The sequence below is a fragment of the Anolis carolinensis genome, chromosome 3 (assembly GCF_035594765.1).
Source record: "Anolis carolinensis isolate JA03-04 chromosome 3, rAnoCar3.1.pri, whole genome shotgun sequence".
Lineage (NCBI taxonomy): Eukaryota > Metazoa > Chordata > Lepidosauria > Squamata > Dactyloidae > Anolis > Anolis carolinensis.
The window spans coordinates 30,291,660-30,318,073 of NC_085843.1; the positions used below are offsets into that span (position 1 = coordinate 30,291,660).

General features: G+C 40.0%; 1 protein-coding gene across 6 annotated transcripts in view; it reads right to left on the bottom strand.

The window, feature by feature from the left end:
- Positions 1–26,414, bottom strand: part of atp8a2 (ATPase phospholipid transporting 8A2) — a 445,463-nt gene that overhangs the window by 220,810 nt on the left and 198,239 nt on the right. For all 6 annotated transcript variants that reach the window (XM_062974659.1, XM_062974657.1, XM_062974656.1 and 3 more), the window contains exon 25: positions 23,809–23,981. In XM_062974659.1, the coding sequence (XP_062830729.1) occupies positions 23,809–23,981 (173 nt within the window). The remainder of the gene's footprint in view (positions 1–23,808; positions 23,982–26,414) is intronic.

Genomic DNA, 26,414 nt, shown 5'->3' on the forward strand with positions numbered 1-26,414 from the left:
TCTGGGTGGTCATAATGGGGATCTTACCAGAGGCATCTGGTTGGCCAATGTATCAGCATAATGTTCAGCCAGACAGGCCTTTACTCTGATCCAAGATAGTTTTTTATAATTTTTGATGACTAGTAGTTTATGTTCAGTGAAATCACACAAACTCTCATCGGGCTTGTGTTTACTGGTTGTACTTTGTCATTGAAGGAAAGGGGATAATGGTAAGAGCAATTACTTACCAGTCATACCACAGTACATGTGAGAGGTGTGCATTTCAAGAAAAACCCATCCCATTTTTGATCCCATTTTTGGCTGAGCTCCCATTCTGTTTTTCAGAAAGTTCCCAAAATTGGGAGAGGGGAAAATGCCATTTCTCAGACACGCAGCCGGAAGCTCAATTTTTGCTTTGGAAAGAGCCGGCTATTGGTTTCAATGGGGGAAATGGTGAGTCTCTTTTTTCCCCATTTATGGCTATCAGGATGAAAATGGCCACACTTGGAGAACACATTTACCACTGAAAGCCCCCTAAGTTTCAGAATGTTTGGGTCATCCACTGATTTTAAGGAAATTTTTAAAGGAGAGAAAGAGATTCAAACAGATAAACAAGAAGGACTTAGTGGGGAAGGTTGAGGAACTGGTGCAGACACACTCAGGCCAGAAGGTAGGGCTGGGGAGGGTGGAGAAGAGACTAAGAGTCAAAGAGGAGAAGGGGGAGCAGGAACTTAGTTAAATCTCTTTCAGTCATTATTTTATTTTATTAGTAATTTTGCTAGGAAGGAGTGGCCCACCCACTCCACCCTAGCGAAATTACTAGTAAAATAAAAGAAGAACTGAAAGATATTTAACTACGAAAACTTAATGCAGAAGAAAAAGGGATTCTCAAAAAGCGATCCATTTCCTAAGCACTAAACAGCAGAACTGAGACACACTGAGTTAGCGCATCTCTCCCTCACAAATGCCAGCTTTGCAAAAAGACACGCAATCCACTTTCTTTTATGATTGGCTCTGGCAAGGCTAAAGGGAGGGAGGAAAAACAGCACGTGGCTGCTCTTCTCTCCCAGCATCCCAATACAGCCAAAGATCGGCCACCACATGTCCTGTTATTGTCAGTCTCTGGCTGTCCTGCACATCTGTCTCGTATCCAGGGATTCGGTTGTCGATTTTAGCCAAATCTGCCAAATATGGAACGCCAAACTGATATGGTGCACACCCCTAATGCTCTGAACATTCCCTCTCTTAAAGAGACAAAGTAGTTTTTATATATTCAATTTTGCTCAAGCTCAGGTGGCAGAAAAAGAGCAGGGCATAGAAAGGTTGCCTGTTCTTTTTATGCACTCTGAGTTCTCCATACAAGTTCCCTTTAGCTTCATGAAAATGAAAACATTCTTGGCTTTCTTTTCTTTTGTGAAACTTAGTGTTTTTAAGCTAAGTAAACTGGAGAAACAAGGGGACAAGTGAAAGAAGATCCCAGTGCACAGGACAGAGATGATATGGGAAGGGTCCATTCTCAGTAATGTTCAAGGGCAAGCTAGGCAATAGACAAAGAAACCAAACAGAGTTGCTAAGCAATTAGCTCTATTCATCCAAAAGTATCCAGTTGTCTGTAACATTAAGTTTTTTGCATTTTTTAAAAAGACACCTCCCCCCTAGACAAATAAGTGGTAAGAGATAACAATGTTTATAAAGATAGACCAGATGTTTAGTTCATTACTGATAACTGAGCCATGAAAGGTGATATACATGGCAAAATTATTATGGAAATAATATCACTGCTCTGGTTAGCAATTTATATGCATCTGTCAAGAGCTATGGTAGAAGAATGCCTCACTCTCCTTTGGTAAGACCAGAAGGGCAGCTTTGCAGAGATTGAAACAAGCTGAAGCAACCTACAAGCAGAACACCTTGGAAAAGTTCGCCTTTTTATTATTACAGCAGTTATTCACAGATTCAGTACCCATGGTTTCACTTACCCATGCTCCAAAATTACACTTCCAGAAGCATTTATGTGTCTTCCTAAATCTTTCAGTGTCATTTGATGGTACACACCATCACAAGTATAGTTAAAATATAGGGTTTGCTATTATCCATGATTTCAGATATCCAGGGACAGTCAAGGAACCTTAACAGAACTCAAAGCACTATACCACATTCAGGCCCGTAGCCAGGATTTTGATTCCGGGGGGAGGGGGGGCTGAGTCTGAGTGAGAGAGAATCTACTCTAGCAAACCTTTTGTATCGTTATCCCAATACCCCCATGCATATGAGATATATTGAGCGTGGTGATCAGATCATGATATGAATAAACACGTACTACGTGCCACGTACCAGTAAGGCCTTCTCACGGACCACCCTGAGAATTGAAGCCCCTCAAGACACACACCCCCCCCCCCCCCGCTACATGCTTGACCACATTGGTTCCTCGCTTTCTTTCAGGAACCGGAGGGGGGGGGATCTTTATAATAATTGGCTACACTACAAAAGATGTAAATCTTTTCACTACAGGCAGTCCCGAAGTTACGAACAAGATAAGTTTCTGTAGGTTATTTCTTAAGTCGAATTTGTTTGTGATGTTTGTTTGGCTGTGCGTGTCCCCATTCAGAAGATTTCACCTCACTTTCCTTCCCTATGAAAACTGGATTTTGAAAAATTTGGCTTGTTGTGGAAACCAGGATGGAGATAAAGCTTCAGTGGAGACACTCTTCCAGAAGTGAATTTCCCTTTTGAGGGGCAGATTTCTCTCACTTCCTGTTGTCTCACCCCTGTTCTTAACTATGACTCATTTGTATGTCAGATGCTTGTAACTCAGGGACTGTCTGTACCTCCTATAATCTTTTATATTAGGGTCATTAACAGGAAGTGGGGAAAAGACAAACAGTTTTTATACTATGACTAGCTGTGCCCGGCCACGCGTTGCTGTGGCTAGGACTTAATTTTACTTTTCTTTTTGTTGTATGAACGTAGAGGCATGGATGAGAGGTTGTGCTGTCAATTTTCAAGGTTGTGGGGCATTTAGTTTAGTTGTTTTGTCCGGTGCCGTGATTCCATTACCCTTATATATATATATAGATTATATGACAAAAAGGACTCAAAATAGTCAACAAATTGTAATATAATTTCAACCCATAACAAGGGACCTTTTCACATGGCCCCTAGGGCATGCTGTTTCACTGGCAGTCATATGATGTGGACAGGACAAGGCGTGTTGTACCCTGTCCCTGTCCCCATCAGATGGGTGAAAGGGTGGCAACGCGTGTTGCCCCGTTGCCCCGTTGCCCTTTCCCCCATCATATGGGGAAAAGGAGAGTAAAACACTAAAAACACTTTCCTCTCTGTCGCGGAGGAGGAAGCATCTTGTGACGCTTCCCCTGCACTTCAGGAGGAATGTGGGGCAGACCAAGCCAGCGTTGTCTAATGACGCTTGACAGGCCCCATCAAAAAATGGAGAAAAAACCATGTGAAGAGGTGCAAGGACTATTTATATCTAAGCTTCAAGACCAGATGCTGTCCACCTGCCTCAACACTTATCTCCACCAAGTTTAAGCACCCCATAGCTACATATGTTTGGTTCTCAAAATGGAAACTGTAAGAAAAGTTTAGGGTGGTGAAAGACGAAATCATTTTTGGATGTATTTTGGAACAACCTTTCATGCAGTTTCTAGAAGGATCAAGATGTTTTTATTTACATGTGCAAGATTCTCCATCAATCTTGCCAAGAAAATGTTGTGATACTTATTAGTACTTGGATGAGAGACCAGGTGCTACAGGTTGTATTGTTTCTTGGCTATGAAAACACAGTGAAATTCATGAGATGCAATTTGACTTGAAGACAAACATTAATCTACATGTTAGTTGTACGGAGTGCCTTTCTGTCAGTGAGTTGGGATATAAATAAATATTGCCTGCCTATCTCCCCCCCTCCCCTTAACAATAGAGCACCTTATAGTAATAGGAAAGATTTGTGGAAGTAGTGTATCCAAGCACTTTGAGATCCAGATTTGTCATCATTTGGAAAGCAAGCAAAGCCGTGAACAATGTATCTATTCAAAGGGTATCACAGCCGTGCCTTCATTAAACCAGCTCCTCAACAGAAAAAAGGATGTTGATGGCATTTGTTTTCTGCTTTCTCACAGCTGTAGATGAAAAAAATATAATGTAAAAATAATCATGAAGGTCACTCAGTTGCCTGCCCTCTTCATGGCTCTTGTGGGCAGCACTGCACACATCATTTTAAAAAATTGATTTCTTGGAAGTATGGTGCAAAGGGAGAAAAATGGAGTACTGCTCATTTCTGGAAAGGGCTTGCTCTACACGTGGAACTGCACAAGCTGTTCTTTCATTGATTGATTTACCCGCTCGACATTTGCATTGATGCTATTTTTCTAGATAACAAAGGATCTCAGAGGAGTGTAACTCAGAGCTGAGTAGTGTGATACCACCAACTCTGCAAGACAGTGATCTTTTAACCCTAGGCTTAACCCTGCAAGAGGTCCTGAGTGCCTCCTTCAAGGTCATGAAAACATTCATTTCCCACTGGCTCAGGGAGTCAGTGTCATTCTTCATCCCATGGCTTATGAAGAAGATGGAAAGGATAGACAAGATCAGATAGATATATTTAAATATTCTGCAATGATGGTTAATAGTTGCTCGCTGAATATCCTGGTGAACAGACTGCAAACCAGACTTGTTTAGCTTAGTTTATTTTAACAGTAGATAAATAGGTACCGCTCCGGTGGGAAGGTAACGGCGCTCCATGCAGTCATGCCGGCCACATGACCTTGGAGGTGTCTACGGACAACGCCGGCTCTTCGGCTTAGAAATGGAGATGTGCACCAACCCCCCAGAGTCGGTCACGACTGGACTTAATGTCAGGGGAAAACCTTGCCTTACCTTACCCATTTATTATGTGAACCCATTGAACACAGTTTTACACACTCACAAAAACATATGAATCTCTTAAATGTCATTTTATTGATTTTTGCCCAATTTTCTAGTTCCTGTCTTTCACTTTGTTAGCTTTTCCTCCCAGTTTTGTATCATCTGCAAATTTGATAAAGATTCCATTCAACTAGTCATATAAGCCTTGGATAAAAATGTTGAAGCTTAATGGCCCTCGGACAGAAACTTGAGGCACTCCACTCAAGACCTCCTTCCAATGTGAAGTGCAGCCATTGATGACAACACTCTGAACATGGTTTTCCATCTAATTATGGACCCATCTGACAGTCTTTCCATCTATTTCATATTTAATTGTTTTGCTGAGCAAAACATTATGGCAGACTTTATCAAATGCTTTGCTGAAATCCAAATAAATGGCATCTACAGCATTCCATCATCTACAGAACTAGTGACCTCATAAAAAAGATGTAACATGCTTCTACTACTTGTGCATTGTCATCAAGATATTTGCAGACTGTTGTATTTCTAATATTTCTAATATTTTTCATTGTATTGAGGTCAGACTGATGGGTCTGTAATTTCCTGGATCAACTTTTTGCTATGTTTGGGGGGGGGGGGGGAGCAATATTTGCTTGTCTCCAGTCCTCTGGCACCTCACTTGTTTTCCAGGATTTCTTTTAAAAAATGATGGCAAGTGGTTTTTTAAGTATGTCAGCAAGTCCTTTCAGTATTGTGGGATGCAGTTCATCTGATTCTGAAAATCTGAACTCATTTAGGTTCACTAGGTGATTCCTGAGTATAACTCCTTATCAATCTTGATTTGCTATACAAATTCCTTGCCAAAATCTCTGCGGAGGCATGGAAAAACAGTCCCTTTGAGTGGAGAAGAATGAAGTAAAATAGGTATTGAGTAGCTGGCCTATTTATTATGAACTCTTAGCATCTTACAATCTTTGCTAAGCAGCAGTCCCAGTATTTCCTTGGTCATTGCCTTCCTGTGAACATATCTGCTTTTCTAGCCTGTTTCAGCTTCTTTTGAGTTTTAGCTTTCTTCACACAATTCCTGCAAGCTTGGGCAACACATTTGTATGCTTCCCCTGTTTTTGTTCCTTCCTTCCATTATTTACACATGCTCTTTTTTTGCTTTTCATTCCTCTTCAAGTTTACAGTGCAGCCCCATTGGCTTTTTTATATGTTTCCATGTTTTTTCTTCTATGGAATTATTTTTAGCTTCGTGGAATTACACCAATGCTAGGTGTCTTTTCCCTTTAGCATCTCTAGTCATGCCATTCTGCCCTGTGTTCCCCTGAATTTGATAAAATAAGCTCTCCTGAAATCCAAGATTCTGTTTCACGATATTGTTCTTTGGCCTGTCCCACAATCACTAATTCTAGCATCCCATAGTCATTTCAACCCAAGTGCCAACTGTTTTCATTCCACTGACTTCCCTGTTGACTAGGATCAATTCCAGGATTGCTGATCCCTTCACTCCTTGACCCAAATCATCTGACCTCATTTCTATCATACCCAGGTTCAGTTCCACTATGATGGTGCAAGGCTGCCTATATGTTGAGTCAGTAGGAGCAATACATTGTTTATATTGCAAACACACAAATGGTTACATGGTGGTAACAACTGCAGAATAACACAAGATGTAGGTCTTATATACATCTTATATATGTAGGTCTTATATATATCTTGTTGTTAGAAACAATAATCACTTCCGATATAGCAATTCAAGGCTGTACAGTTAAGTACCAAATTGATAGCAGAATGTGTGTTTGTTCTACTGTAACTCAGAGATTGCTTGCTCTACCACCTTCTAACCAACTTTTGTAGTTTCGTAGTGAGTGAGAAATGGAGAAAAGGCTACAATGGTTGGCCAACAGCTTTGCCACAAACCCACCATTTGCCAATAATGCAACAACCCTCACCCTATCTCACTAAAAATAGAGGTAGTGTAAATTTGTCTCAAACAAAAGCAAGAACACCAGCTTCATTCAAAAAGCTAGAGACTGCACATATAGAAGTATGGAGTAATAACAACAAAGCTTAGATTTTAATCAAGATAGGATTGGAAATCTAATCCTTTAACTCAACAGGTTCAGTAGGACAATATTATTAGTCAAAACAATGGTGGTGGCCTGAAGCCTCATTATGGCTCCCGAAATGTGGGTGAACAGAAGCCTTCTTATAATGTGACATTTTCTATGAGGCAGATCTCCTCTTTTCTTTTCCATCTTTACTGTTTATACTTTCCTCTCCTGATTAATGAGTGCCAGTTGCCAATTAGAATTGGAAACATATCTCCTATGATCTTTATTCATCACATCATATAACACCCCAGGGGTACTTTTCAGCTATTTTCATACACATTCTCCTTAGCAGCATTTTAAAAATAATTTATTGATGGTTTACTCTTGACATCAGAATATTTCTCTTGCTTTACCTCCCACTCGAAGCACAATCTCTGAGCAGCGAATATGTCCATCAGACTTGTTGGATACATCTCTGTCAAATTGCTCTTGCTGCTGGTGCTCTTGCTGACTACCATCCAGTAAAATATTGATTTCTACTGCACAACAAAAATCAATATTCCCCCAAGACAGAGCTGATTGGCAACAGCGTAACAGTGATCAGCTCATCAGCCCAGCATGCAAGACTAGCATCCATTTAAAATCAAAACAAAAATGTGTGGAAGAGAAGAAACAAGAATAGCTATAGTGGAAAAGACACATGCAAGCAAAGGCACGGCAAGCAGTAAAACCTGGACACACACCTGGAAATCTGAAGCAACCACAAGATTTCTTCCCCTAAACAGGCATGCATCTTAAGTCAAATGTCTCAATATGCACCCAAGTGTCACTCAAGTTTGATGATGTTTGTTTACATCCATTTTTATGCCAGAAACACATATTTGTGTGAAAGAGCTAGAAGTTGAACATATACATCCCAGTGAGAAAAGAGATTAGCACTTGAACTGACAACCTTTCCCCCAGATATTGTAAGAGCAGTTTGTAGGGCACACTGAACACTCTTAATCCCAAATAATTGCTAGATGGTCCTTGGCAGTCCTCCCAAATGAAGATGTGGAAGAATGTGTTGTCGAAGGCTTTCATGGTTGGAATCACTGGGTTGCTGTGAGTTTTCTGGGCTGTATGGCCATGTTCAGAAGCATTCTCTCCTGATGATTCACCCACATCTATGGCAGGTATCCTCAGAGGTTGTGAGACCCCACAACCTCTGAGGATGCCTGCCATAGCTGTGGTTGAAATGTCAGAAGAAAACGTTTCTAGAGCATGGCCACACAGCTTGGAAAACTCACAGCAACCCATGTGGAAGAATATTTACACTAAATTTCATTGGCAAAACAAGATAAATTGTGCTCAACAATCATCAAAAATGTAAGAAACCCACACCTGAACATCATATTATACTTTTTAAATATGTAACATAGCAGCTAAAGTTCATATGGTAAAAAATTGTGAAGGTCTTATTCCCAGATAATACCATTTATATATTTGAACTGTTATCTCGAATCTGACCTCCTACAGATACATTGGACTACAATTTCAACACATACCAGGGGCACCAGTTTAAGAGAAGACATTAATTGAAATCCACAAAAACTTATGCTAAAATAAACTGAATATCACATACTGAGTAGCTCAATTTGTAGTGGCAGAGAAGAAACTGCAGTCCACTCTCAATACCTAGATGCTGTATCCATGGATTCAACCACCCATGACTTGAAAATAATTCTCTCTCTTGACCAAAAGGACTTGAACAAAGCTTTATTTACCAGTTTATATAAGGGACACCATTTTCCTACACTACTGTACATATTAGTACTTGAGCATGCCCAGATTTCAGTATCCAGAGAGGTCTTGGAAACCAACCCCAGCGCATACCAGGGGCATACTGTACAGGCCTGCTTCATCAAGAAATACATTGTAAGATAAACCTTAATTTCACATTTTTTCATTGATTTTATAGGGATTTGTAAAATGGATTTCAACCTACATCTAATATTTTAATAATTTATCTTTAAGTCTGTTCATGTTTTATTCTACACATTGTAAAGGCCATTGATTATATACAATGATGATGATGGTGATGAAAATCAATTATTTAGTATCAAAGTTGTTAGATTCTCTTCCACCCTCCTATTGTCCTTTTTGATAAGCATGCAGACACACAAATAAATTGTCCATTCTTTCCAGATTTTGATTTCAATAGCAGTTATTTCATGGATATGATCCTGACTTTAGGAGTTGCAATTAAAGATCCCTAAACGCCATCATGTAATAACTAATAGAAGATACTATCATCTGTTCTCTTCTGTTCTATTGCCAAGATTTATTTGTGTGTCAGAAGTGACTTAGGAAACTGCAAGTCGCTTCTGGTGTGAGAGAATTGGCCTTCTGCAAAGAAGTTGCCCAGAGGAAGCCTGGATGTTTTACCGTCCTGTGGGAGGTTTCTCTCATGTCCCTGCATGGGAAGCTGAAGCTGACAGACGGGAGCTCACCCCGCTCCCCAGATTCAAATTGCTGACCTTTTGTTCAGCAGTCCTGCCGGCACAATGGTTTAACTCACAGTGTCACCTGGTGCTCCTATTGCCAAGATACCTTTATAAAATTTTCCCCATCTTCCTATAAACACTCTCTGAAATAACAACAACAACAACAACAACAACAACTTTATTTTTTATATCCTGTCACCGTCTCCCCAAAGGGACTCGGGGCAGCTTATAAGCGGGACCAAGCCCAAAACAAACAGAGTCAGCCAACTACAAACAACATTTAAAAACATAATAAACATATACCAATGTAATCAAACAATTAAAAATAGTATAGTATAACAACATCATTAAAATGAATCAAACAAACCCCAGTAACCAGAACCGGTAATATGGTGGGCAAATCAGAAATAGGGAGGACTGGGCATGGGCTTGTGCAAAACACACACACACACACACACACACACACACACAAAACCAGAATTATAGGTAAAGTGCTGAGGTCAATCTAACTGCCAAATTGGGCTGGGCATTCATGGGCAGGGGCCTAACCATATTAAACAAATATTTTTCTAAAATACTGAACTGTATGACAGATGTCACACATTTTGTTGCCATCAATAACTTGCAGAATTCTTAAATGCCTCTTTGTTTCCCTGGTTTGTTAGCAAAGAAGTTTGTTTTTCTGGAAGAAGCATTGTAGTGCGAGCAGCTCCAAAAAGCAGTTATTAGCTTTCTTTGTAAAGTAATAAAACAAGAACACACAATCACATGACAATTAAGGAAAAACATCCATTTGACAGAATGTGATTTTGCTCTGGTTTCTTCTTAATATGGGCATCTTCCACATCACTAGACTGCTTAAATGCTACTGGAAATTATTGGTATCAAAACAGCCTATCCATGCATCATATTGCAGCAAAATGAAAAATGAATGAAAAATTCAGCAACAATGACTGAATTAAATTAGAAGAGACTAGAATTGAGGTGAAACGCACTGAAACTCAAATGCAAAATTACAGCTTGGAGTTCTCAAAGTGTATATGACATCACAAGGATGAAGTAAGCACTGTCCTTTCAAAGAAAGCTAAAGCAAATCCCTACTTTCCCCTGCTGTCAGAATGCACAGGAGGAACAATAACTTTCTCCAGGACGAAAAGCCTTTTAAAATCTTAACCTTGTCCAGCATGCCAGAGCCCACATCTGGTAAAGTACTTTTGGTGACACAGTAGCTGTTCTAAGCAGTAACCACAGATTAAGTACATCAGACACAGTGCTTTTCTATCAAAGCTCATGTGGAATTTTGAGATTTTCTGTTGTTGTTGCGCCTCTTATCAAGTGTCTCCCTTATTCAGAAATGCACTATGCCTGAGACTTTTTAGTGTTGGCACCCCAGTTATACAAAGCCTGCACTGCTATGAATGCAGTTTAACCCCACTTTAACTACCATGGCTCAATGCTATGGAATTGCAGGAGATGCAGTTTTACAAAGTCATTAGCTTTTACCAAAGAATTCTGGTGCTTCACCAAACTATAACTCTCAGGATTCCAAAGCACTGACCCACGGCAGTTCAAGTGGGATCAAATTGCAGTGATGGGCTGACGAACCTATATTTATTTATTTACAGCATTTATATTCTGCCCTTCTCACCCCGAAGGGGACTCAAGGCGGATCACATTACACATATAGGCAAACATTCAATGCCTTTTAACATAGAACAAAGACAAACAAACATAGGCTCCGAGCCGGGCCTCGAACTCATGACTCATGAATGCGATTTCCTGCTTCTTTGAATGCGATTTCCTGCTTCTTAGCGGGGGGTTGGACTAGATGGCCCTTGAGGTCTCTTCCAACTCTACTATTCTATGATTCTATGATTCTATCCTGGTCAGAGTGATTCATTGCAGTGATTGATTGCAGCTGCTCTCCAGCCTGCGCCACAGCCCGAGCCCATCTATACTACTTTTGCATGGTTCCAGACTAAGATTTTAAAGAAAATATTTTAAAATTAAAATATTGTCCCTACTTTGCGGATTTACACTTATCACAGTAGGCCCTGGAATGGAACCCCCGCAATAAGTGAGGGAACACTGTATTTTCAAGCCATCCATGGATGCATTTAAAATTATATAATAAAAATGCACTTTTAAGGCTGAACTAAACTCCCATTGTATTACTGTTTAAAGCAGGGGTCAGGAAAGTGCAGACCACAACTGTATAAGCTCCCTGAGAAAGACATATACACAGTATCCACCAAAATGAAAATTGTGAATTTACTTTTTAAAAGTGTGAATTATAACTATGGCTCATTATCGTGAATAGTAACAGATTAGAGCTACCTAGTTAGAAAAATGAGTGTTGTTTAGCTCTAACAGAACGTATATTGGGGGATGTCACATCGAGGAAGGAGCAAGCTTGTTTCCTCCTGCTCCAGAGACTAGAACCTGATGTAATGGATTCAAATTGCAGAAAACGAGATTCCACCTAAACATTAGGAAGACCTTTCTGGCGTTGAGAGTAGTTCAACAATGGAATATGCTGTTGTGGCATCTGGTGGAGTCTCTTTCTCTGGAGGTTTTTAAGCAGAGGCTGACTTGCCGTTTGTAGGCAGCACTATGATGAACTTTCCTGCATGGCAGAATATTATTTATTTATTATTTACTCTAATTATATCCCGCCTTTCGCTATCCTGAAGGGGACTCAAGGCGGCTTACACAGAGGCAATTATTCAATGCCTTAAAACACATACAATTCCAAAAAATTAAAATTAAAATTAGATTAAGATTAAAACATATTAAACATTTAAAAACATTCAATTCCATATTAAAATCACACTATCCATAGTCGTAGTCCAAGCTGTTCCATAGTCATTCCATATATTCCAAATCTGTTAATTGCACTGTGCTATTCTTCAAAGGCCTGATCCCACAGAATTTTTTTTACCTTTCTTCTGAAGGCTGGAGGGAGGAGGCTAATCTAATGTCAGAGGAGGGAGTTCCATAGCCGAGGGGCCACCACTGAGAAAGTCCTGTCTCTCGTCCCCGTCAGTCATACCTGCGAAAGAAATGGGACCAAGAGCAGGACCTCTCTGGACGATCTTAATCTCTGAGATGGTTCATAGGGGGAGATACGTTTGAACAGATAAGCTGGAATTGAACTGGATGGCCCTTGGGGTCTCTTTCAACTCTATGATGCTATGACTGCCATTCAAGGTTACTTGGTGATTCCATTCCACATGGATGACTTAGGAAGCCAATACCAAACATGGTTCTCTATCTTATGGGTACCCATGCTGCAAGGCAGGCAGGCATGCAACAGTTTTGCTTTCCCTTAAAGAAATACAGAACATCTGAAGTAGCCTTTAAGAATCAGCTCATTCAAAGACAGAAGACAAACATCGCAGTGCATGTATCCTGTTTCCAATCAAGCTAAGGAGAAGTGTTGCAGATGTGTATAGTTAACCACAGCTTTACTTGGTGAATAATTCTAAGACAAAAAATAAACTCTAGAAAATTGTAAGCAGATTTGTGAACGTAAAAAAGAAGCTAAATAATCCAACCATTTATTTGATACATGCGATTATCCTAAGCATATACAAAGGAGAAAGAGAAATTAATGAACTCATAGGCAGAATAATAGGATGAGGTTAGGCAAAGGAAACTGCAGTCTAAATATCAGGAAAACTTTCCCATAAGTATGGTTTGTGCCATGCAAGTCAATCCCCCAAGGGAAGGGGTTGAGATCTGCTTACTTCAGCTGTTTAAAAATTGAGCAGACATGCAAATATGAAGCAATTAATCATATTTCAATGAAACATAAGACTTTTTTCCCATTTTACACTCTATTTAAAATGGCTGTGGAGCTTTTTCTAGAGCATCTGCATTTTAAAACCCCAACGGAACATTTTTGGAAGTATTACCCCCTCTGATACCCATCAGGTTCCCATTCTGAAAAGATGTTATAGATCTCAATAAGGCTGAAAAACAGGGGCAACTCCAAGGGATCTAGGTGACAAAGTTTTCTTAAAAGATCAGGAAAATAGAAAGTGGACAGAAGGCAGATTATGAATTGGGATATTTCCAAATGATTTTCAGTATATTTTGAAGCATTTCCGAATCCCAGTAATTTAATAACAGCCACAACACTTGCTTGCCTTTAATTACTTTACTGAAACCGAGAAAGCTTGACACAACCAGTAGTAGATTTTTGTTTGGGAGGATAAGGTTTGTGAAAGTTTGGTGCCTTAAGCAAAACACATTTTTGGACCCATGATTCTTTTGCAACAGTCTTGGGTTAGCGTACTTTGGAGTTCAAATAACAATATCTCACTCCAAGTCTAACTAATTGGGCATGAGAGAATTTGTAAAATTATGCTTGTGTGGAGAATATAGAAAGGGTAGTTTTTCCAGTAAGTCAATATTCCCAACAAATATTGCACTATTATGTTCCTAGACTGCATGCCTTGTAGCAGTTTCTTCCACCACTACATTCAGTCATGCCTTAAATATTCTAGGGTTTCATGTCCTTCTGGAGATGTGGTGAACCATGTGTGGATGGTGTTTCTTTCCTCCTTTTCCCCCACCATGAAACAAGATCAGTGGGGTGCCCAGAGATACAGGCGAAAGGAACAAGGGGTCCTCACAGGAGAAATTATCCCTGCCAATATTAGAATTGATGGGAATTAAAAGAAAATTGACCCAATTCCTGTCATAGGTTTTAAAAACCCTGGCTGGTCACAGAAATTCATGGGCAAATAACTGGAATAGGTAGTATGGCATTTAGTATATGCAAAACCAAAACAAATTTTAAAAAACTTTATAAAGGTACACGTCTCAATGATTTCCATCAATCTGGATGACTCGATTCCTTACTAATTACATTCCATTTCAAGGTTATCTAATGAAATGGATCTGAAGGAAGAAATGTATGGCTAAAGGCCAGTTGTTCTTGGAGAACAATGGCAAGAGAAAGTTAGCTCTTTATTAATTAATTTATTCATTATATTAATGTTCTACTTTTCATCTAATAAGCTCAAGTACTCTATGAGGAAGGTGAGGGGAAGAAAAAATGATTGACCCAAGCTTTTCCAGTGCATTTTGTGAATGAGTAGAGATTTGAACCCACATCTCCTAGCCTAGAAATGCTTTCAAGTCTTGCATCTGGAATTTATGGGACCATTCACTGGGTCACTGTGGGAAACAAGGTAACCAGCCTCCTCAAGTAGAATTATCGTTGAGATGTTGGATTTGTGTGGTTTTTAACAATTGGTTTTTAATGTACAGATGTTTATTCTTAACATTTATTGTTTCATGTACAGTATATGCTTATTGTTTTTACATATTTGTTTTTGTGGCATTGAAATGTTGCCAATTTGTGGGGCAAACTCTGAATGCCCTTCGGGGTGAGAAGGGTGGGGTACAATATTTATATATATATAATATATATGTATATGTGTGTGTGTGTGTGTGTGTGTGTGTGTGTGTGTGTATATATACACACACACACACACACACACACACATATACATACACATACACATACACACACACACACACAGATAGGGTATGGACACACCATGCTTGCAGGGAATATGTTGCCACCACTGATCCATAATCTCCTAAGATATATTCCAAATAAAATAATCGAGGGCTTGTAAAACATGTAATGCAGGGGTTTCCAAACTAAGTCCCAGAGGCTGGAAGTGGCCCTCCAAGATCATTTACCTAGCCCCCACCAGACACTCTAGACTTAAGGTTGCTCTAAGTCCGAAACAAGTTGAAGGCACACAACAAAAACTTCTGACTAACATGACTACCTCATCAGTCAAAAAAAGGCCCACACTTCCCATTGAAATACTGGTAAGTTTATGTTGGTTAAAACCGTTCATTTTAAATATTGTATTCCTCTTACATATTTTTACACTACAAATAACATATGTGCAGTGTGCATAGGAATTAGTTCATGTTTTTTTCTAACTACAGTCCAGCCTCACAACAGCCTGAGGGATTGTGAACTGGCCCTCTGCTTAAAAGATTTGAAAAGTCCTGGTCAAAGGGGAGTTTCAAATTCTGGGTGTTTACTGAAAGGGAAACTGTGTATTGCCCACACAGAATATTCAAAGGTTCTGTAATATTCCTTTATTCAAACCTTTCCCATGCTGAATATGCCATAACTTAGGCCACTGCATTCATTAACGTACAGTGTGTATTTGTTACACATGCAGAAGGTCCTTGGTATTTGCTGGGGTTGTTCCAGGACCCTCTGCAGATACCAAAATCCATGGATTATATATGATGGAATAGTACAGTGGTTTTCAACCTATGGGTCTCCAGATGTTTTGGCCTTTAACTCCCAGAAATCCTAATAGCTGGTAAACTGGCTGGTTTCTGGGAGTTGTAGGCCAAAACACCTGGGGACCCACAGGTTGAGAACCACTGGAATAGTATCTGCCTGCACCACCAGGTGTTGGAGACTCCAACTCCCAGAAACCTTAGCCAGCTTGTCCAACAATCAAGAATTATGGGAGCTGAAGTCCACCTGGAGGGCAACAGATTGTGCAGGCTTGGCATAGTAAAATGGTGTCTCTTATATTAAATGGCAAAATCAAGCTTTGCTTTTTGAACTTAAAAAAATGTTTTCAAGCAATGGATAGTTGAATCCATGGGTGTAGAAGCTGTGGAGAAGGACAGCTGGCTGTATATCTTGCACTTTCTACACTGTGCAAATATAGCTCTCCCTCCTTACTTTCAGTATGGCTAATGGTTAAGAATGATGACAGCTAGAATCCAATTGAAGATTTCTTACGCACTAATTATTGTACTCCAATGTACTAAACAATTTACAACAGAGATTAGAGCTTGGAAACTTTTTTAATAAATAGAGTACACATGTGTTGGAATCCCCCATCCTGCATTACTCATTGCCTTGGTGGCTGAGGGATCCTAGGAGTTGTAGTGTAAACAAACCCCAACATTTCCTAACTCTGAGATAGACAGGATGAAGACTCTGCTCAAGCTGGAGAGGGGAGCTGATTAACAAGAATGAAGAGAAATGATAGGATTATCTGGTCTTTGTGCTTTTTTTTTTGCTGGTTTTGCAAAATGGTGCAGATGATAAAGAGAGTAGACTTCAGAAATCACTAGTCATAAAGCTCAAATTTGGACATGGAAGCGGGGAGGGAAAGTTGTCACCTTGAGCTTATTCAATTGAGATTGCAAACTTGTAACATGCTCTGGTTTTACATGCATCCCTAAGGAAGAACCTGTATGAGAAATTCGGGGGGGGGGGGGCAGGGGGAGTCAATTACACTCATTTTGAAGAGATCTGTTTTAGTGGCCAGAGAGGGAAAGCTCACATACGTTTTTTGACAGACCAGATCTGATGGAAGTCCCAAGCTTTCCTCCACCTTCAATAATAGGCAGACATGAAAGATACCAGAATGATCTTTCCCTTACGGTTTTCAGAGTCCTAAGATGAGCGCTGGGCTGTCATGAATTGTCAGTAGTAGAACTAGATAATAAGCATTGATAATTCAGTAGCTGATAGATGGGGAAGGGAGGGAGAGAATGTCAGATGAATATATACAGGAAAATGGAACACACAGATAATTTTCTTTGGGACCAATTAATGTTATTCAAGTTTGCATATTCCTAATCAAAAATATGTTATAATTTTCTAGTTACAGGCTAGAGGAAGGGGAATCTTTGATAATCAATGTTGACAAGACACTTTGTGCTTTGTTTTTAAAAAAAATAAATAAATAAACAGAATTGAAGCTGCAGCACAATATAATTATATAGGTGGTTACTAATCCCAGGAACTGAATGAATCTGAGTTATAAATATTTAAGTTACTTTCCAGGGCCTTGTTTTCTGGGCTACGTTATTGAATTTTCCTCTGTGTGGTGGAAAAGAAAAGAAGGCAGTATCCCAGTCTTGTTCTCTTGGCATTTTCCATGCTTTGCTTCCCATCTTTTCATCAACATCACCAACAACATCTGTTAATCATCAGATAGCTACCCAAGAACATTTAAGCACAATAAAGACATTCAACAGTAATCCCTACAACATCACCTAAGGGAATGTGTAAGGAATGCCTCAAGACGGAAAGATGTGCCAGTTTGGCTTTTACTTGAATGTCAATTTTTTCCCTCCTGAATATGAGGGGGGAAAATCCACATTGCATTTTGGGTAAATTCTACCCCAAAATGAGAGAGAACAAAACATATTTTGTGTTGTTGAAGGCTTTCATGGCCAGAATCGCAGGATTGTTGTGTGTTTTCCGGGCTGTATGGCCATGTTCCAGAAGTATTCTCTCCTGACGTTTCACCCACAACTGTGGCTGGCATACCTCACAACCTCTGAAGAGGCCTGCCATAGATGTGGGCAAAACGTCAGGAGAGAATATTTCTGGAACATGGCCCAGAAAACACACAACAACACAAAGCATATACTTCTACAGATACATTATCACAGATATTGGGCATGCGTACTCAGCAGCAAAGTAGCACAGCACAAGGGCAGATGTTTTTACTGTATTTGGTTGTGAGCCCCAGATTGTGCCAGTTTGCTTTAGTATAATACTGTTTCTAGCCCACTTTTTGCTTGATAAGCAATGCTTCTTTTAGGTCAGAGCATGGTCCATGGTAACTCCCAAGTATTTTGGTGTGCTGCAATGCTCCACTGAGATTCCTTCCCATGTAATCCTCAGAGCTCGAGATGCTTGTCTGTTCTTAAGGTGAAAAGCATGTGCCTGTGTCTTAGATGGATTAGAAATCAGCTGGTTTTTCCTATAACAGACAGTAAGAGCACCTAAAGCTCCTAAGAGCTTCTGTTCAACTATTTCAAAGCTCCCCGCTTTGGCGGTGATGGCATGATCATCAACAAAGATGAAACTCTCTGTCCCTTCTGGCAGTGGCTGATCATCTGTGTAGATGGAGCAAGCACGATCCCCTGAGGTAGGCCATTCTTCTCTTTTGCCATCTGCTTCTCCAGAAGCAACTCTGGTTGCTCCTGACATGAAAAAAAAAATCTGCTTCTCTGCTGAATATACATGCCCAGTGTGGAACACATCTCACCATGTTAAAACAGTGAATGTGGCTCTTAATGATGCCGCATTATCACAGGATGTCTACATCTCACACCACTGGAGAAATTTATTTAGGTGGTATTGCACCACCTGACATCCACTGGGAAGTAGCAGCCAATAATGAAAGGACCAAGGCAGTGACGTCTCTGGCCCATCCTCTATTCAGATATCAGCCAGCACGTCAACTGCAACATACAGGTGAATTAGGCGGGGGCGCAGTCGAGACTGCTTTTTCTGTTGATTTGTTGTAAAACATGATGTTTTGGTGCTTAGTTTGTAAAATCTTAATGTAATTTGATGTTTCATAGGCTTTCCCTTAATCCCTCCTTATTATCCAACATTTTTGCTTATCCAACGCTTCTATTTTTCAGTTATTGGTTTTGGGGGGGGCGGCGCTAAAATTCTGTTCGCCTACACTTGAAAAATACCTAGGGCCGGCTCTGGTTACAGTAGCCCCATCTGTGATCCCGCACCCCTAGTTTAAGAAGCTCTGATCTATTTCACTGCTTCTCAAACTGTGAGCCCTGACCCAAGTGGGGTCCCCTTAGCTCAATATTAGAGTCCCCCAAAAAATTAGCAACAGTAATTTTTTTCTTGACATCATCTGGACCGCATCAAACTGACCCCCCTCCCATCTGTTTCACCAGCAATCATCAGCAAAATGGTAGGTGTGTGCAGTGACTCAAGGCAAGCCGCTCACCCTCCCTCCTTCCCCTATCACATGGGGGGAGGGTAGCAGATCAGGACAAGCCACGTCAGCACCTTGTCGCTTCCACCATCAGATGGGGGGAACTGTGAAAACCTCATGCAATTCCATCGGAGCTACCCAAAAGATGGGGGCTCACCATAGTGGCGAGGAAGCTTGCAATGCTTCAGCCATCACTCACAGCTTCACCGATCAATAGGGTGGGGCCCCGCCCTGCGTCATCTGATGGGATACATCCAAATCTCTGGCCAAAGAGGAGCCCCACCATGATAAGGGGCAAAAAAACCCCTGATGAGGTGATGAGGTAGCTAGTGGCTATTTTGGATATTTACATGTTGTGCAGTATTAACAGTAAACTCTGCAGAAGATCCTTCAGCTGTACTTCCCAAAAAAGTAAATGTTTGATTTTATATACCTATTTTGTATACCTATATACCTGGGATCATGTAAACATTTCTAGGGTCAAAAGGGGTCCTGAGTGGAAAAGTTTTAAAAGCCATGGTCTAGATGTCTAAAGTTATTATTGTGGAAGAACAGAGAATCTAGGAAAGGTTTTGCACTTTTAGCAAATGTTTTCATTAGTTTTCAGCAAATGAAATAGGCTAAGACCAAAGGGGTAAAGTGAGAGAAGGAGAGAAAAACTAGAACATCTTCAAAGCCACTGAAAATTATGACAGCAGAGGATTAATGAGAACAGTCCATAACAAATTGGAACAACTGGTACGGAAAACAGCCTCTGCCATCCATCCTGGTTATTGTGTGTGTGTGTGTGTGTGTGTGTGTGTGTGTGTGTGTGTGAGGAGCAACTTGAGAAACTGCAGTCGCTTCTGGAGTGAGAGAATAGGCTGTCTGCAAGGACATTACTCAGGGGACGCCCGGATGTTATTATTTGATCACTTATTTAATCTAAACTTTAATTGAATTTTAATTTGGTGATGTCTGAGATGAATAAATACATGTGACCTCATACATGTTTTTGTGGATCCAGTATTTTATTTAAAGGAACATTATCACAGGGACAAACTGAGTACCTAACTATGCCAAATTTTGAATAAGTGCTTCTGTTAAATTGAGGCACTATTATAACTCAGTTAAGACATGGAAAAATTCAGCACTGACACTTATTCAAAACTAACTAAAGGCCCCAAGTTAACTGTGTAACAAATCCCTCAATGTTTCTGTCAGGGACTTCTTTTTAAAAGGAAAGTATACACAAAGATGTTCACCTCTTAATTATTTTTCCTATTGAAAATACATTGCACTGCACTGCAGTTTCACATAGTTTCCACAATGCTTTGAGTCAAAGAAATCTTTAAACTCAGAGTCATGCCCTGCTTCCTTCAGACATTGTCAGTCTTTGTAGGGACAGATCAAAGGCCCATATACAGTCAAACCAATTCCATTTACCAAAGCCTTTTTTGAAAAGCTAGTCTTAAATCATATGACTGACAGCATGGCTGATTACCCATAATCTTCCTCCACCACCAAGAGTTCACCAACATTCGTCATCTCTTCTCCCACTATCTTTGGTGGCCAAGCAGCAAAGAGAGTTTCAATTATTATTGTATTTTAAAAAAATCAAAAATCAAATTAACACACACATACACCAAAGAGCACCCTAAAGAACAATGTGGAAGAATACAATTATATAAAAACTGAAGTTGGGGTGAGAGGCTGAAAAGGGACGGTGATGTAATGTAATAGGTTTAGAAAGGGAAATAAAAATAAGTGAAGTGGGGTATCTCTGGGGAGTGGAAGGAATGTCTTTAATAGCCTAGAAGGCTTTACAGAAACAGTGCTTTGGCTTGCCAGGTGTGCTTGATATTAAAGAAAGGAAAACAGTTTTAATCCCACTTTGAGTTGTTTTAATCAGACGTGTGCATGTGTGTAAGTGTGAGTCAAGTAAAGCAGTGCATTTTAAAACTTTACAGGAAGAAAGTTAGCATGCAATTGGCACAGGGAAAAGGAAATTTCAAATTAAATAGTGGAGACACTGATGAGCTTGGGAATATAGTGAGAAGGGAGGAGATTGTGGTGTGCCTCTGTTGCTGTTAAACACAAAAGTGCACAATGTTGCCAAATCTAGAAGGGCTTAGTACACCACTGTCAAAGTGAAGCTGCACACACTCGTAGGATTTAATGCAGCATAAATTCAGGGTAAGCTTTTCATTTCCACAAGGGTATTCAGATGCATTTGCTGTCCAACATCAAGTTAAATATATTTAAGATATATGGTATATTCATTGCTAGGCTTTAGGCATAAAGCACTGTTGAGGCTGGCTCTCAGGAGTAATCTTTCAAAAATAAAACCACAGCAAATTTGGATCTGTTTTGCAGGGAGCAAGAGGCACATAACAACATAAAATGTCTTGGTCTATGGTCTCCATCAACGGAATTACTTGAAAATAAATGTGGAAAGCTGAGGTTTAGCAAAAGGTTAACAAAGCAGAGTTTATATCTTGCTCTTTCCAGTGATGCTGCTTTAAAGCAATTGTGCTGGATTTGGGATATTATAACCTGCATTGACAATCTGTCTGATGCTATAAGGGATTATTAATTGAACAAATTGACATTAAAATGGAATGAAGAAAGAGGAAAACTACTTCAAAGGCACATGAATGGCAGTCCGAAAACTGTAGACGAGGCCCATAGGAGAACTTAATATATGCCCGTGCCATATGTGAAACACATATTCTGGAGACTTCCTATGTACCCAGATTTGATTTTCAAACCTGTTTAGAAACATGTAAGTGAATTTCTATGACATTTTTATGAGCAACACTAAAATTGCCCTTTACTCTGTAATGCATCACTTCTGAAAATTATTAATGCAACCGAGAAACTAGACAAGTGCCATTTTGAAATCACAACCTTCCATTAGCCATCCCTACAGAGTTCTAACCAATATTGGTTTTTTTCATTAGATTCACAAATGTATGAAAAGGAAAGCAAAAAAAAGTAAGTAGTATTTCCAAATATGCCAGAAAATTGTAAACTCACAGCTAAATAGGATATAACTAAAATATTTCTTGCATTTGAATTTGTAAAGTTGTGACAGCTACATCAAATCACATTGTGTGGAACAATTAGTTAACACTTCATCTACACTTGATTACAAAATTGTATGAAGTTTAAGCAAATTTAGAAGAAAACAAAATATGCAACAATACTCCATTATTGATCATTACTCTGCAGTCTTTATAAGAAATTCTGTCACGTAAACACATTTATATCTTCACTGTACAGCAGAGTTTCCAACCCAAACATGAGAAAGAATGATAAAAGAAAAGCATCCTATTAGTACAAATGGGGAAATTGTGGCCCACCAGCTGTAGTTGGAATTAAACTCTCATCATCTCTAGTCATCATAGCCTAGAGGAAGTATTGATGGGTGTTACTACCCAACAACATTTGGAGGTTCAGGCATCCTTTCAAAACATCTGCTTTGGCCTAAAACTTTGAATTAGCAACAAAAAGGTGTGTGTCCTCACAAAAAGGGGTTTCCACCACTGTGCTGGGTGACAGTGAAATTTGACCCACCTCAATCCCACTGATTGGTGAACAGGGATGTCCAGCATGGAGTAGGAAGACCATGTGGCTTTCCTAGGAAAGGAAGTGGCATGACAATTGTCTTGGCTCTGGGACAGAGTTAAACCACTACTTCCATTTGTTTCTCCAGTTAGACTTATCAGTAGGCTAAAAGGCAATGCCACCTTCTACTGCAGACATAGGAAAAGTCCAGCAAGCAAGAAGACAAAACCTTCCACTGAAATCCACAAGAATGGGGACAATTTCAACAGAAAGGAGGAAACCATGAAAAAGAACAAAATCTGGCTATCAGTATTACAAAAACTCAAAGATCAGTACAGTAAATAAAGAACAACACTCAGAAAACAGACAATCAGGAAACAATCAGGCCAGCTAACACCTCCCAACAAAAGATTCCCCCAAGCAGGAAGCAGCCAGGCTTTGAAGCTGTAAGGATATTCAATGCTAATCAAGGTGGCCAATTGCGACATTCACACTTGTCTCAAGCAGACAAGAGTTCTTTTTCCCACCCTGGACATTCCCCAGGTACAGAAACCCCACTTGCCTAATTTCCAACAGACCTCACAACCTCTGAGGATGTCTGCCATAGATGTGGGTGAAACATCAGGAGAGAATGCTTCTGGAACATACAGACCAGAAAACTCACAGCAACCCAGATAAAACTGAAGTATGCAACATGTAGAAAAATGTAACATCATGATATGGAATACCAATTTTTATTGATACTCCATATCGCACACCCATACTATGTATGATCACAGTATCTTTGCCATACAAACTTACACTGACACACCTGAAATTAGGGTGCAGTCTTGTGGATTCTATCCTTTTGATTTCACTGAAGTAAGATTCATTTAGTAACTCAATCCGAAAAATGACTTGGACTAATTTTGTATTTATTCAACAATGTGGGAGGAGAACTATGGTTCTGCAACTCACTAACTGATATACTGGCCAGGACTAATAGAAGATGTTAACCAAAAACATCTGCAGGCACTTGCCTAATCCTTTCCCACAGCATGGTGCCTTTGCTTCCTACAGAAAGGTCTTGAGCTTTCTTACCTGCAGCAGATCACAGCTTTGCAGGACAGTGCTAGGTCCAGGAAGGACTGCCGGACTTCGAAGGAAAGGGCGTACTTCAGAGTCTGGCCATCAATAATCAATGCAATATCATTTTCTTTGCCCAATGAATCTCCCAGGTTTGCACAGTGTTGGGTCAGGGCAGCTCTTGTTGCCTAAAGGGTTTACATCAAGGGGAAGGGGAAGAAAACAGGACAATTTATTATCACTTCATCTCTATGCATATAATAACTTCCAGAGCCCAAGTAAATTAACATAAGTGATATTTATTGATGTTCTCAATATTTGCTGTTCTGCACACTTCTCATTATGAGAGATCAACATACAGGCAATTAGAGTGCAATGTAAGATTCCTTCCTTATACCTTCAAAGCATCCCAATTTATCAATAATAGTTCCAATTAATCCTATGTCATCCCACCTTTTCAGTCACTATTAAAATGCCAGTTTTTCTCTCCTCCTCTCATTTTCTCCCTTTGTCTTCAGCTTACTTTGGTCACTACAAACTGAATTCTAAGTGCAAAGAGTGGTTTGCATTCAATTTGTGGGAGGGGGAGGGGGAGCAGAAACTTGCCCTTTCCAGTTATTCATGTAATTCTGTCTTTTGCAATGTATGGGGACCCTAAGGGGAATCTTTCATAGGGTTTTCTTGGTAAAATTTGATCAGAGGGGGTTTGTCTTTGCCTTTCACTGAAGCTGCAACTGTGTGTCTTGCCCAAGGCCATCCAGTGGGTTTCCATGGCCAAGGGAACTGGCCTTAAAGACTTGTAATTCAATGTTTAAACTATTATCATTGGCGATCGCTCATGTCCAAGTATGAATGCCTTGCAAGTGTAAGGTCTTGGCAGTGGGTGCGTAAGTGACTGCAGAGACCTATTCTTGACAGGCATGTTCTTCTGTAGTGAGGACATTGGTTTCCAGGTGGGAGGCGGTCCCAGCCAGGGTTGGCTTAACTCTTGACACTTTTCTCCCTTTCGCCCTCCATTCGTGCCTCTTTGAATTCCACAGCACTGTTGGTCACAGTTGACCTTAAACTATTATACCACACAGGCAAAAGTGAGCTGCATCTTCTTCTAGGTCAGTGATTCTCAACCTGTGGGTCCCCAGATGTTTTGGCCTTCAACTCCCAGAAATCCTAACAGCTGGTAAACTGGTTGGGATTTCTGGGAGTTGTAGGCCAAAACACCTGGGGACCCACAGGTTGAGAACCACTGTTCTAGCTTGTGTGTTCTTCCTCATTAATAACTTTGGCCATCTGATCATATGTTCGACCACATGTCACAGCTTAGAAATACTGGACTACAACTCTCAGAAGCCTCCATCCATCATGTCCAGAGACTAGGCTGGTTGGGAGATTCAGGGCATTGCAGTCCCAGCCCCAAATAACCAAGCACTCCCAGCTTTGATAACATTATTTCTTTTTTCACATCCAAAATTTTGGAAGTTACCCATCAGCAAAACATAATACATATTGTTGCTAAGATCCCACAGCTCTGCCCAGAGAGCTCTGCTTCTTCCCTCCAACCAGCAGCTGTTAAGTACTAAGAGAGGTCCCTGTTGCTTTGTAGGCTATCAGTGAAGAAAGGAGGAAGGGAGAGATGATTTAGATCATGGAGTAACTGCTGGTCTCAGCTCAGTCGACGGGGGAAGAAATGAGGGTATGCTCTCAAATGGAGCAACTTTTCCTTCCTCCAAGACCTCAATGGAGCTGCATCTTCATGATTTAAAGGGATTCTCAATTCCCTCTCCTCTCTCCCAGTAAGTAATAGCAACAAAGGTCCCTCCTTCCGGTTCCTGGGTAGTGTGAAGCTTTTGGATGGGATGCAAGGGAATAGGAAAGTTGTGTTTTGCCCCAGATGTTATGTTCAGCACAGAATGAGAGAGAGAGAGAGAGAGTCTATTTAAACCTAAGGAGTTTGAACTAGATTAAGCAAAATGTTATAAAAGCTGGTGTGTGTGTGTGTGTGTGTGCATACACTTAAATGTGGCCCTTTCAGTGCTGGCTTTTAAATAGGTCATGAAAAGCAATTTATTCTGAGCTGCTTTTTATTAAGATGTTGAACTTTTGAATGTTTTATGCTGGTGGTGATGGTGGTTTTGAGCTTTTGGGTTTAAAACTGTGCCTAAATTAATTTCTAAATGCTAGCTTTAGAAATGTTTTGATTGTTATTCTAACTTTTCATTGTATTTTACGACAATTATGCTTTTATCTATTTAACATAAGTGGCTTCAGGGAGACTATACCTGAAAAGCAGCCCAGAATTCTTTAAAATATAAACAAACAAGGGTGTCCCATTGTAGCCTGGTTTGCTCCTGTTTCAATCACCCATGCAAGAACAACACATACTAAATGCAAAGTTTACTGACATCTGCATCATATTAGAAATTAACACATTGACCTAGTACTTATATTCAAGCAAAAGAGTACTTCTCATGTTATCTAAAGCTCCTTTTTAATATATAGAGACATATTAACTCAGTGAAATAAATCTATATTTAATTCTTGTTAATTCTGTAATGACAGACAGTATATATAGTGGTTGGAGCACAACTATAGAATTTCAAAATCTTGCTCTGCCATAGAAACTT